Genomic DNA, 14,531 nt, shown 5'->3' on the forward strand with positions numbered 1-14,531 from the left:
GATGATTTCTCCTGGCTCAGCTTGATTCAGCTTCAAAACTTATGAAGCTTTTATCTCCATGACACTGAATGCATGTTTATATAACAGATTATTAAATTAAAATCAGGGCTCCAGACTGCGACCAATTGGTCGCATTTAGCGACCAAAATTTGAGAGTGTGCGACTGAATTTTACATCCAGTCGCACATGTGCGACCAGTAAATTAGTCCCTTTTTTCTTATTTTTTTACACGTTAAACGTGGAAGGGGCTTATCAATGAATCCGGAATGTGTGGCAGTGCGAGAAGAATAGGGAATGGCCACTGTAAGTGGCTAATGTGTGGAGGGGGAGGGTCCTAGAGATAATCGAGCGCGCGTTTAAACGTCTGTAGGAAGGAGACGGAGACAAATATCACAACCTGCTATGTGCGTCTGAGCAACGAGCAAGCGAACTATTGACTCGTTTCTGCAGCTAGTGTGCCAGTTAAATTCACTTGCTGGCTTCTCAAATAAAACATTACAACAGCGATAATAATAAAAAAACGTGAAGAAAACGATTACTCTTTGTGCATTGTTCAATGTGAGTGCCAAATGCTCGAACATGACCTGTCATTTACGCCGTCATCACCCGGGAGTTGATGAACTGCAGATGTTACCATCGGTGTTTAAACTAAACTCATTTATTTTGCCAATGCAAACATTCAAGAGCAAGACGCGAAAAAGAACTTGCGTCTAGATTTGTGCGCGCGTGTGTGTGTGTGTGCGCGCGCCTCGGACAGCGCGCAAATATTATCTTTCAAGTTATCTTTCAAGTCTTGCTCTTGAATGGACAAATTCACACAAAAAGTATGTCAACATGTCCGTCTTGATGAGTATCCTAGCAGACATAGTATCAGTTATGCCTAGGGGTGGGCGATATGGCAAAAATATCATATCACGATTTTTTTCAGGAAAATCACGATTCACGATTTTATCACGATTCCTGTTCATGTTGGTTTTACTATTTTGCAAGTGACTGAGCATCACAGCCAAACTAATGTCCCTATTTTAAAAACAAAGCCTTAGGTAACAAAATATAAAATAAAAAAGAATGGCAGACATTTAGGCCAAAGTGGCGAAGATAAAACATTTGTCATTTTCTTTGTTATTAAAAATTAAGAACAAAGATACACATACACAACTTAATATACAAATTAAATAAACAGTGCTTTATTTCTTCAGCTACAGGTGTATTTAACAGCATTGAAGAAAGTAATTAAATGAACAAATATGAAAATAAAACACAACATCGACTTCACTGTATAAATTTTACATTGATTCTTATTAAAGCTACTATTAAAGTTCTCAGTCAAGAGTGAGTGAGATGCTCTTTGTATTTTGTTGTTTTATTAACAGGGATAGTTCTCCCAAAAATGTAAATTCTCTCAAGCCGTTTTAAACCTGAATAAGTCTCCCTCTTCTGTTGAAAATAAAAGTTATTTGGAGGAATGTGGGTAAACAAACAGTTGATGTACCCCAGTGACTTCCATAATAGTTTTTTCCTACTATGGTAGTCAATGGGGACCAGCAACCGCCCGGTTAGCCACACTCCTCAAAATATCTTCTTTTGTGTTCAGCACAAGAAACAAATTAATACAGGTTTGGAACAACATCAGAGAGAGTAAATAATGACACAATTTTTATTTTTGGGTAACTGTCCCTTTAAGGACAAGCGGCAGCATGTTTACTATTAGGGCTACTGTCACTTTAAGATCTGCGCGCAACGAGTCTACACGCATTTGACAAGCAGATTTTTTTCTTAATTTTTTCTATTGTTCTTTCACTTTAGACATAACCAACTTTGTTTATGTAAACCTTGTGTGTATTTGACAGTATTAGCTCAATAAGACTCGAAAGATAACTTAGTTCAGTAACAGGCGCTGTTAGACAGGCTTTAGTGCATGTGCGCGTCGGGTGTTTGCGCTCAGAAAAGCGCCCGTTAGAACAGCGCATCAGCAGCGAATTACATGTTTAACCGGCAAGGCTTTAAAGCACATGCAAATAATTAATTTTTATGAACTACAGTGTCCCGTTCCTCTGCATTTCATGTGGATATACGTCGCGCTGTACAGTATGTTGAGACGGAGGCGCCAGAAATGCAAACTGATAGAATGGACGATCCTACGATATTTCTTCAAAAGCAGATCGTGGAGACATTTTAATCGTCCACGATCAAAAATCGTAATATCGCACACCCCTAGTTATGCCTTAAGTGAACATGTATGAAGAAAGACACTCACAGTATCGGTGTAGGCCTACTGAATCAGCTCTGAAATAAATAGCTTTTGTAACTTTAATAAGGATTCATCTTTAATTTATACAGTCAAATATGCAATGTTATTTTACATGTGATTATTTTATTCAATTTCTGTACCTGAAAACTAATGTTAGACCTACCTGAAAAGCATAGTTTATTTTATTAGTAGGCTAGGCTATCTTTGCTCTATTGTATTTATTTGTGCTTTTGCTTGTGGTTAGATTATTTCTTAATTTTTTTGACAGTAGTCTTTTTTTTCCCCTGAACATAACACCGAAATCATACCGAAACCGTGAACCTAAAACCGTGATACAAACTGAACTGTGAGCTATTTGAAATGTTGCAGCCCTAGTACAGTGTCACAGTCGGATGATGATTCAGAGTGAGAGGTTTTAGTGGCAAAAAAGGCCGAACCCACCATTTTCGGGTAGACTGGCTGCAAGAATTCAGCTGGTTGAGGTAGTACTGTAAGGAGACGAATTCCATGAACTGCGAATGTTGCAGTCGCTACCCCATAACTGCGGGGAAAACGAAGTTTGCCGACAGTGCAGGCACTTCACAGTTTAAACACAATACTCTATTTAATAACAAAGCATAGAGTATGCGGTGTTAATAAATCAATTGCCGGTTGCTTTTAGAAGACAAGAGGCTGTAACGTTAAATCAGAGCGCAAAGGCATTGTAATTTCTGCATCTATTATCAAAGTATTTATTAGTAATACACTGGAAATTAGTAGAAATGTGAATATTTGGTTAGTATGTTGATTTACAGTGTGTGCTCCTAAATTTCCTGGTTGTGCTCCTAAAATTTTCAGTTAGGGGCCACTGTGCTCCTAGGGAAAAATGTTAGTCTGGAGCCCTGAAAATGATCCCATGATTTACTCAACCGTCCAACCATCCTAGTGTATAAGACTATCTTCTTTCTGATGAACAATCGGAGTTACATAAAAAAATATCATTGCTCTTCCAATCTTTAAAATGGTAGTGAATGGCAGTCCTCATTTTGAAGTCCAAAAAAGTGCATCCAACCATCATAAAAGTAATCAATACAACTCCAGGGGATTAATAAAGGCCTTCTGAAGCGAATTGATGCGTTTGTGTAAGAAAAATATCCATATTTAAAACTTTAAAAACTAAAACGACTAGTTTCCGGCAAACGGCCTTTCTTAACCCACTGGAGTCGTGTGGAGTACTTGTATGATGGATGGATGCACTTTTCTGGGCTTCAAAATCTTGCCCTCCATTCACTGCAATTATAAAGCCTGGAAGAGCCAGGATTTTTTATATATACATCTCAGATTGTATTCGTCTGAAAGAAGAAAGCCATATACACCTACGATGGCTTGAGGTGAGTAAATCAAGGGCTAACTTTCATTTTTGGGTGAACTATCCCTTTAATATGACTTAATACTCATTTGTATTTAACACAGTGTAACAAGGGCACCTTGAAGTGTAAAGTGTAATCTGTCATTAAGATGCAGTTAGTAAATAGACAGGATGAATTTCTATTACATGTCAACTTTAATATTCCTCCCTACATGTCCCTCACTTTATATCCAATTAAAAAACAACCACAAGGTGGTGCAAATACATGATCAGCATCACATACCTTAAGGTCGGACCTCTGACGGACCACTTCTTTGAGGACGCCCATCAGAATATCTGTGGCTAATGTGCGCTCGTGAGCCTCATCGAGAATAATGACACCGTATCGTTCTAGTAAGGGGTCGTTCATAGCCTCGCGGAGTAACATACCATCAGTCATATATCTGTAGACAGAAGACATGTTTTTAATCTCTCTTCATTATCTCAGGAGTCATCAAAAACTACTAGAAACTTCCACTATCTTGAAAAATCATGTACACATTATTTGAGGTCTAAATCTTTGTTTTCTATAACTTACTTCAGTATGGTCTTTGCAGAGCTACAGTCCTCAAATCTGATTGAGTACCCAACCTCCTGCCCCAGCATGACGTCCATTTCATCTGCCACTCTCTGAGCCACACTCATGGCTGCCACCCTACGTGGCTGCGTACAAGCCACGCCACGCTTCGGGCCAGGGAGGGACCTCACCATGTCCACACACCACTGAGGGATCTGAAAAAGAGGATGTGCTCAAATCATTATTATGCTCCACTGTGCTTCTATGGTCTTTTCTTAAACCAAATTAATGAGTACATTTGTTAACATGGTCCCAGTCTCAGATTCCTCTTGGCAAGGATGTGAAAAAGGGTACCGCAGCTTTGGTAGTATCACTAATATGACTAGGGATTAGGGCTGAACGATACATCGAATTTTCATCGTCATCGCGATATGAACTCCCGCGATGAACACATCGCACCAGACAGCCTGACATAGGGCTGGGCGATATGGCCCAAAAAAAATATCACGATATTTTTTTTTATATCAGTCGATATCGATAATTATCGATAAATGTCAAATCTTTATTTATTTCAAGTTTAAAGACAGATTTTTACTCCTAAGTGAAAGCTGTAGAAACCAGAGCGTTGTGTTTTTAAACTATCATCTGAATCATCTGAAACTATTATCAGAACATATCATGACAAACACTTGCCAAACAGGTGAAGATTCACAAATCCGAGGTAGAACATTCAAACATTTGTAATTTTTCCTTCACAAAATAAATATCTTTATTTCAGTAGTATTAGCTTGAGTTAGGATGCAGATTTACTATATATACAATTTATGTTCATTAACAAAAACAGTAACAACATTATTTTTATTTGGTAAAATGTAATATTCTTTAGTTTTATTAAAATGAACCATTGGTCATCCAGCATCATGCATTTAGATCATGATAACCACAGATAAAATGTAACTTTATGGTTTCTATGGTATTTATGAAAACCAGTAGCCTAAATACATTATTAAAAACTGTAATTATATTCCATTAGTCCTTCAATACATCGTCTACATTAATAATATTATACAATTCAATATATATATATCCCACATTTCAAGGTGCAGTTAATATTACTAGGCTAACGTTACAGTAACGTTAAATCCGTGGTACATGATGGGAATGTGTAGACGGAAAAGCTTCTGACTGTATCGTTGCGCACAGTGTTTCTCATGTTCGTCAGCGCGGTCTCATCTGCCTTTAAACTGGTTTAAATCACTGAGACGTGTGTTCCTCGCTGAATTCAAGCGCTTCTCACTGGATCTCGTGACCGAGACCGATCAGAGTAAACGCGTCTGCTCGAGTGAACTCGCGCTGCGCTGCCGTTTGCACTTTGAGCCGAGCGGATAAACGGTCCGTGTGGCGCGCGCGGTTCAAATGAGATTCGTTCCGCTTTTGGCGCAAAAACATTATCGAACATTTATCGAACTCTTGATATCGTTTTATCGAGAAAAATTATATCGCGATAATTATCGTTATCGTTTTATCGCCCAGCCCTAGCCTGACACGATGAATAATGCCTGGTTCAGATTAGCACTAACTTACACGTTTTTGACTCCTAAAATCTTGTCGTGGACAAGAAACATGTCAGACAGCACGTTGCTTTCCGACCAGTCATCGCGTGCCGTCACACACACATTCACTCGCAAACATTCACTCGCACGCACAGACACACAAACACACACGATCACTGTCCCTCGCTCACTCACGCACGCGCACACACACACACACGCTCACTGGCGCACACACCAGTGTTGCACTCACTCACGTCTCGCCTCGCTCACATATTCAACCCGTCGTGGAGGACCGTTAAAGAATTAAACATGCTATAGTCTTTCTGTCGTGAAGCATCGCAGACGCGACGTCGGTTGTCGCCCACTATGACACACTATACAAGATGAAACGATCGAATCTTGCGTCCCGACGCCCGTTGTCGTTGTTACGAATCTCCATGACACCCATATGTCAAACGGATCGTGCCAAAATCGCGCTAAAATCGTGTATTCTGAACCAGGCAGGTACTAAACGTTTGACCTATCACGCAAAGAACCTATTAAAGCACTAAGACATGGGAACAGTATTAACAATCACATTTATCGCAAGTCATATCGTCATCGCAATATTAAACAATGTTATCGCACATCGCAGCTTTTCCTCATATCGTGCAGCCCTACTAGGGATGCACCGATACCAGTTTTTTCAGAACAGATACCGATACCAGGGCAGTTTTTTTTTATCAAGTAGAATTTCTATAACCCTGTGTATTGAACTGATAATCACTATTTTGTGTGTTAAACACAACCTACTTAATACAGACAACTTCATTATAAAGAAAAACAACAAATCAGAAAAATATATTATCATAATCTATGACCAAAATTCTATTATAAACTAGATTAGTGGATAAATCAGCAGTAAAATTTAGTCTAGAAAAATCACAAATGCACAATAATTTTATAAAATCTGAGCATTTAGTTAAAAAAAACATTATTTAGTGGGGAACAATTAAGAGACAATAAGTGTAGTACTAAATCTGGTAAAACGTTAGACATTGCTCTTTGTATTGTTGTAAAATACATTCATGAATAACAAGATCAAAGTTTTTTTTAAATGTAGGCTATATATAGCCTACTATAAAATCAAGATGTTTTTTTTTTTTTTATAGCACAGCTGTTTAATGAGGGAGCAACCTATGATAGATAGGAGTAGGACAGAACAAGAAAGGCTATTAATAATATGTCATTGCGCAAAAGTATTATAATATGAAAGGCTCCAATACAGTGCGGCACAAAGCGCTTATGCGCATCGCAAGCACAGAATGATGCGCTTGAAGCAACACGAGTCACAGCGAGCAGCGCGTCGAGTCCACATTGAAAAGTTCAAAGCACGAAGGAAAGACATATTGATGCGTAGTGTATTATACAGTATCTATCTAAGCAATAGTTTATTTATTCTTTTCTTTTAACAGTTTTAAATTTCAGTAACTGTGTGCGTGAATCAATCATAGTGCTCTACTCCAGTGTTGTGAGAGACAACCGGTAGAAAGTAGGCTACGATTACAGCAATGCAGTCCAGCAAGATAAAGTAATTTTATGCGAAACCATACCTTTATCTACAGATCAAGTATAATAATATTAACTTTGAATCATCTTGTTGAGAGTTTCACGCTGTTGACTGTCGTAACCGAACGCGACGCGCTGTTTGATGCTGAATGGAGAATGACTGACAGCCGCAGCGGTGGGTTTACATAAACTTGAATTTAACGACTTAAATATTAATTTCTACCTCATATTAGACTATAGAATGGGTTCTGAACACGTATAATATAGTGCATGCATGAAAACTGTATAGTGCTTTATAACGTATTTGTGCCTTTTGTGGGGCTCAACAATGACAGAATAGTAATACGCACAATATCGGATTTGGATCGGCCTCGTCTGATCGATAACCAATCCGGCCAAAATAGAGGCATCGGATCGGCGCATCCCTAAATATGACTACACTACAAAAACAATTATTTATATTATTATTATTCAAATCGTGAGTTAAAACATTAAATCAATAAAGAAATATTACTATTGCACTGTAAAATTAAATTATATAATAATACTAATAAATAATTATTAGCATTTAAAAACATTGAAATTATAAAAATGTAAACAAAACAATGAAGAAATATAGTACTAGTGTATGGTAAATTGCAAACACTATTTGCTACTAATACAATAATAATAATTATTGTAATAATATAATAATAAATGTTAGATTTCAATATTAATATTTATGGTCATCCAAATGTCTTTGCCTTCAAACATTACACCATTGAGTTTGTTTTGGCTTCTCCCTTTGTTGACAACAGATTTATAAATGATTCTCATTACAAATTCGGGAAGAAGCAGGGCTCGAGAATGCGAGCGTTTCACTCGCATGAGACTAAAAATGTCTTAAATGGAGTGGTGTGCACGACTATTCGATCTGTAATTATTATTCGAAAAATGCATTGAATTCATGATAAATCCCAAGCACTAAAACTCGCAGTTATGATCCAAACACCTGTCGAATGGGGAAAGACAGCTGTCCATCACTGCATTCACAACTGCAGGTAAGCGCAGCTGTACACCGAGTGATCCGAGATGATAGCTTATCAGATAGCAAAATGATTGAGACATACGCTTCCTTTAAGTTTCGTCGACGAGGGAGACAGATTTAAGAACAGAAAACACAAAGTGTTGTTAGAAACTTCGCATGGCGTTATCTGTGTCCCTGCAGCGCGTTTTCTCTCTCGAGCATGTGGATATTGTTTTTCTCAACATGAACATGTGAACATGTGAAAATAACCATATGCCGACTCGAGTTTATATGTACGTTCTGCACAATACTTCATATTTTTTGTTTTTGTTTTTTTTATAAGAAAAACATATTAAACCTGTTAGGAAGACAACACTATGTTTGTAACTTAATTCAATACTTAATGATAACACCATATAGCCTACTATGATATAAGCTTCAGTAATTGTGACTTCTAGCTTGTAAAAATCCCTTGTATCCCTTTATTGAGGTAAAACACATTATTTGATCAATTTGAATTGTGCCCTTAACGTATTTTAATGCACTCCTACATTTTTCAACCCTCAAGCACGTGTGCTCCTTGGAAAAAAATAGGGAAGTGTGAAGCTCTGCGATGGTCGATGCACGTTGAGTTTTCAAATTAAAGTTATAATTGACCTAAACACAGAGCACTTGTAGTGGAGCAATACAATTAAAATAGTAGAATTTGTGATTTGATAATTGCACTAAGCCGTATAGCATTCTCATCACCTTGCATTGTTCAAATTCATAAAATAAATTGCCGACCAGTTGGCGAGTAGCACTGCTTTATACAGTAAACTCGGTGTAAAAATACATAGATTTTTACTCATATGTGGCGCTTGGCAAGTGTTCATTTTGGACACTGGGTGTAGGGCTGGGCACCGAGTCTCGATACTTTTTAGGTACCGACCCAATTGCCTCGATACTATCGAGTATCGAAAAATGACATGTTGTTCGGTTCCAGATTTCGATACCTAAGGAGTTAACTCGTCAACGTCAGTGCTCAAACAAATACATATGAAATGCACAACGACACACATAAAGTCGCTCACGCACATACACACAAACTCTTCACACGAAACACGCGGAACTCTCCGCGGCGCGCACACTCATATGAGACGCGCGCGCGCACGCACAAACTCTCGACACGCATACTTATGAGCCGCGACCCGCGAGCACACACACACACAAACTCTCCGCGCACATATTCATATGAGACGCGAGCACACACACATAATACCTTAAAGATGTGGAAAAATCGATCAAAAGTGTGGGTACATTTCTCCAGACTCGATGCCAACAGCGCGCGCGATGCAGTATTGCTGCAAAGACCGGTACCACGACAAACACGATGAAGACCTTGACAGTGCACGGAGTAAACATAAGAGCAGAAAGTTGCTCCGTCTTCGACTGGTAAATGAAGAGATATCTTGTTGATCACTCGGACAGTGTTTATATTGCAATAAATAATAGGCCTAACCTACTGAATGTACACTGCCGTTCAAAAATGTGTTGGTTAATGGTTAGTCAGAATTTTTTTTCAGTAAGGATGCATTAAAGTTATCAAAGGTGACATTAAAACATGTGTAATGTTACAAAATATTTCGTTTTTAAATAAATGCTTTTCTTTTGATTTTTTTATTCATAAAAGAATCATGAAAAAAATTATCAGTTTCCAAAATATTAAGCAGCAAACCGTTTTCATATTCTGAAGGGTCATGTGACACTGAAGTAATGATTTTGAACATTCAGCTTTGACATCACAGGAATAAATTACATTTTGAAATATATTAGATATGATTTTAAATTGTAATACTATTTCACAATATTACTAAAGTTTTACTGTATTTTTTTATTTAAAAATTCAGCTTTGGTGAGCATGAGCGCTTTATAAAACATTTTTTATTCCTTTGTACACTGGCTAAGGAGCATGAGTCAAACTGAAAAAATAAAACTAAATACATAAAAAATAAAAGTTTTTCTGAGGTAATATGTTATGTAATCTTGTTAAAATGGATTTCATAAAATTGGTATCGAAAAAAGTATCGTTAGGAACCGGTATCGAAACTGAGGTATCGAAATTGGCATCGGATCGAAAGATTTTGAACGATGCCCAGCCCTAACTGGGTGAGATGCTAGCTCATGCCTGAAATTTATTAGTTTATAAACGTTTGAAAACGCACCAATTTTGTTCCAGATTTACACAATTATAGAATATATTATAGAATATAAAATACAGAAATTTGACTAGCTTGTGAAAAGCTGTAAGGCATAAGGAAAACGTTGTGCTGTCTGACCTGTGTGGTCTTTCCAGAGCCTGTCTCTCCAACAAGCACAAAGCTCTGATGACGGTTGAGGATGTCATTAAATCGTTCTTTGTACTCCCAAACGGGCAACTGCAGCCTTTTCTTGAGGATCTCGTAGTAACGCGGTGTGTGAGGCAGGTTGGTAAAGGGGTTGATCTGCTGATTCATGGCTGTCTGCTTCAGAGGAAGTATCCCAACGGCAGGTACGCTGAGGGGCACGCTTGATCCCTTGCTGTCCCTCTCTCGGTCCCGATCACGGTCTCGGTCTCTGTCGCGGTCACGATCCCGATCCTTCGACCGATCGTCCCGATCTCTGTCCCGGTCCTTACTGATGGGAAGACAAGCAATTGTAACACAAGTAAGCAGGGAGTTTGATGTAATACCCTGGTTTTAGTTTTCTGGCAAATCAAAAGTTAAGTGCAGTCGGTGATCTGGGAAATGCTAACGTTAGCCTGCTAGCATTGAAAGTATAAGATCCCACCCTCCCTGCAAATCGCCGTCCAAAGCCACGCCTCCTGCAAAACACATGAAGGCACACACACACACCTGCTCTCTGCAAAGCGTCACAAGACATAGAACATAAAATTCCAATAATAATGAACGTAAACAACCTCGAGAGCCTGTACCTGACTGCTGCGGATTCATTGCGGTGTTGATACTGTTGACATTGAAACGCATAATTCCGAGGACAGCTGCGGTTAGAACGTCACGGGTATTTATCTCTTAATTATGATAGTCATGACGTGAACGCATAAGCTTGATGTTTTGGAGGAACTGTAAATGGCTGCTGTTCCATTTGTGTTGCTTCGTGACCGACGTCTGTCTGTACGTGATGACGTAATGTCTGTGCGAAGGCATGTAAAACAAACGTTGACATGCAGGTAGGACAATTCATGTCATTTGGACCGAATATAATGACTGCATTTACATGTTATGGTCCTACGCCTTCCACAGATGATATATTTATAAAAAATACATTTAGATCATTTAACATAGCCTAGTGATTGCCATCAGGATATGAGGAGACTTTCAGCAGTATAACAAAAACAAAATTCTGTAGAGAATCACCTATTGCACCTATAAATGTTCAAACTCATAAATCGGGATGGGTAACGTTACCGAAACCCGGTATTAAACAGGCTACGGGTCTTAATTATGAAAGATATGTGTATTGTTAGATCTGCACTCGGTCTTAAAGTGGCAGCACAGTCTAAAAAACCTGATGCCGATTGCGCCATTAATGTGAATCAATCAAAAAAAAGGCAAAGAGAAAATGACTCCGCTCGTATTGAATGAATAACTTCAATAATCATTATTCTAGTGAAAACTATGTAGTAATATTTTACATTTGATTCCTTTATTAGATTTTTTTTGTAGGTCATATTACTCATATGAACAGTAATGTTATTGAGTTACAGACCTTCCTGAAATTAAAGAACCGTTTAATTATATATTTTTTACTGGTAATTATATTGTATTTATTTGAGCATTTGTTAATAGGCCTACTTTGTTCTTATTGTATCGTTATGTACACACAAATTGCCCGCACACTAGTGTATTTAGAAATAGATGTTTTATATTAGTTGAATTTAAACACTGATATTTATTTTGCTATAGATGTTTATTTTACATTTCAGAATATAATACAATGTTAATTGTTCTCTTTCATTTGTTTCCTTTTTTTTTTTTTATAACAAAAATAATCGATAATTGAATACCCATCCCTGTTAATGCACTTGATGAAGACAAGGACTAAAGTAAAATCTCACAAATTGCGAATGACAAAGAAAATTCTCTTTACAACCAGGAGTAAAATCCTCAATTCACTCGGTTCACTTTAGTTATCGGTTCAACAAGTTGACGACCTTACTGAACTCCGAATCTTAAAACGAATCGTTTTTTAATTGTTGTGATTTTTTTTTGTTCCGACACAAATAAAAAAAGTTACGATTCGTTTAAGATTGGGAAAACGCTACTCAAATTACTACGAGCAATATTTTAAAATAACGAAAAACAACTTAAAGAAATTACTATTTAATAATAATAATTAAAAAATGCCACTAAAAACTACAAATGATCCAAAGTGAAACAGTACTGCTAGGCCGCGCTTTTAACCGTGGGCAACTACAAATACGGCTTAAAAACACTAGACTTTACACACTCTCACAAACACACTATTTTATTCCAATTTACTTTTTCTAGTTAACGTTAGTTTCTTTGCAGAAAGTTTCAGAGTCCCATGAGCTTCAATTCCGAAACCGGCAAAGTCAGGATTAACGTTACACAATATATTACACTAGTCTAGTGTTCGTTTAGCGGCCTTCTTCAAAACACATATTTGTGTAACGTTACATCTCCACATAGGTTTCATGTCTGCTTCTTTACACACCGAGCCAGCGCTTGAAAGTAAAGAATAGAGAAAGCAGGTGAAACGTAAATAGTGTGTGTGTTGTACGTCAACCTGCTGTTTGTGCTCGCGCGAGCAGACCCATGCAGTAGTGAGCGCACGTGCTATCGGCACTAGTCACAAAGACTCGCGCACAACTGCACAAACAACCCGCATTCCTGAGTGTTACAATAACCTCTGCGGATATCAGCTGTACATTTTATGTATATTATTTATTAGCAACGATGTCAGAGTCCTTGCTATTATAAAGCCACACCAGCAGAAGTGTGAGCATGCTAGTTGCAGCCTAGCAGCTCTTTCCCTCCTTAGCCGACAGATAAAACCCTCCTCAAGCTCAACATACCCGTCAGAAGATCTCTTCTTGCTCGACGAATAATCATCGCCTAAATCCAACCGATGCCGTTTTGACATCTCGTAATATATAGATTAATAAGGTAAAAGAGGAAAGAGTTTGTCGGTTACTCCAGCGCAGCCGTTTCTCTCTCTCACACACACACACATACGGCTAAAAGACAAGATGGCGACCGGAAGTACTTACCTCATCATTATTATTTCAGGGTGCACTGAGGATAAACCCACCACCCGCCTCTGTTTGTGCCTTTTATTCATTGCAGTTCTCAGTATATTTTGACCAAATATTAAAAGAGAAGTATGCTAAATAGTGTACGTTGTGGATGATCTTCATGAAGGACCCGGAGGATATTATATCTAGCGCCAAATAAGACGACCGCCCCCTCTCAGAGCTGCAGTTCCTGCTTTCACCGCACGGGGCTCTACAGAGTTTGTGTCCTTGGATTTTCTCATAGACCGTAAAGGAAACGATTTTCTTCACTCACCATAGCTATCTGTAGGACTTTACTATACATTATTTAATTTACATTAAAAAAACAGCCAATTATTTTATTTTCATACAATATATGCCTACATGACACTAAATGCCATTTTTTATTATTTATTAGAAGTGTCACTATAAAATATTTTTAGCAAACGTGAAAGAAAACTTCGATTACTTTTGTGAAAAAGAAGTAGCCTACACTTAGGAGCGGGCTGTATGTATTGTTTCTTTTTTTTTTTTTTACTGTATACTTGCAGATAATATTACATTAATGAAATAAAAGGCTATTAAGTGAGCAGTAGGACTACTGTCATGGCTGTTTCTTAACACACTTAAAGGGATAGTTCACCCAAAAATGAAAATTCTGTCATCATTTACTCACCCTCAACTTGTGTCAACCCTGTATGAGTTTCTTTCTTCTGTTGAACACAAAAGAAGATATTTGGAAGAATGTTGGTGACCAGACAATTGATGGACCCCATTGACTTCCATAGTATACTATGGAAGTCAATGGGGTCCATCAATTACACAAGTTGAGGGTGAGTAAATGATGACAGAATTTTCATTTTTGGGTGAACTATCCCTTTAAGTACACTTTTAAAAAGTGCACTTTGTAATGTCATTAGAAGTTTTACTTTACATTTTAAGCAGGCATAGGCTAAATTTGATAAACGTGATTAATCGTTTACAGCCCTACTTT

The 14,531-nt window shown here is 37.8% G+C and overlaps 1 protein-coding gene across 2 annotated transcripts in view; it reads right to left on the bottom strand.

Annotated features, from left to right (window-relative positions):
- The window catches only part of dhx15 (DEAH (Asp-Glu-Ala-His) box helicase 15), a 46,963-nt gene extending 33,199 nt beyond the window's left edge, over positions 1–13,764 (bottom strand). Inside the window, exons 1-4 of one of the 2 annotated variants that reach the window (XM_079596508.1) lie at positions 13,535–13,764; positions 10,581–10,917; positions 4,177–4,370; positions 3,883–4,042 (exon numbers count right to left, since the gene is read on the bottom strand). In XM_079596508.1, the coding sequence (XP_079452634.1) occupies positions 3,883–4,042; positions 4,177–4,370; positions 10,581–10,917; positions 13,535–13,605 (762 nt within the window). In that variant the 5' untranslated portion in view covers positions 13,606–13,764. Of the gene's footprint in view, positions 1–3,882; positions 4,043–4,176; positions 4,371–10,580; positions 10,918–13,339 lie in introns of both variants that reach the window. The other variant, XM_079596507.1, reaches the window with a different exon arrangement.
- Between the last annotated feature and the right edge of the window lie 767 nt (positions 13,765–14,531).

The sequence above is a fragment of the Phoxinus phoxinus genome (assembly GCF_949152265.1).
Source record: "Phoxinus phoxinus genome assembly, chromosome: 2".
Classification (NCBI taxonomy): domain Eukaryota; kingdom Metazoa; phylum Chordata; class Actinopteri; order Cypriniformes; family Leuciscidae; genus Phoxinus; species Phoxinus phoxinus.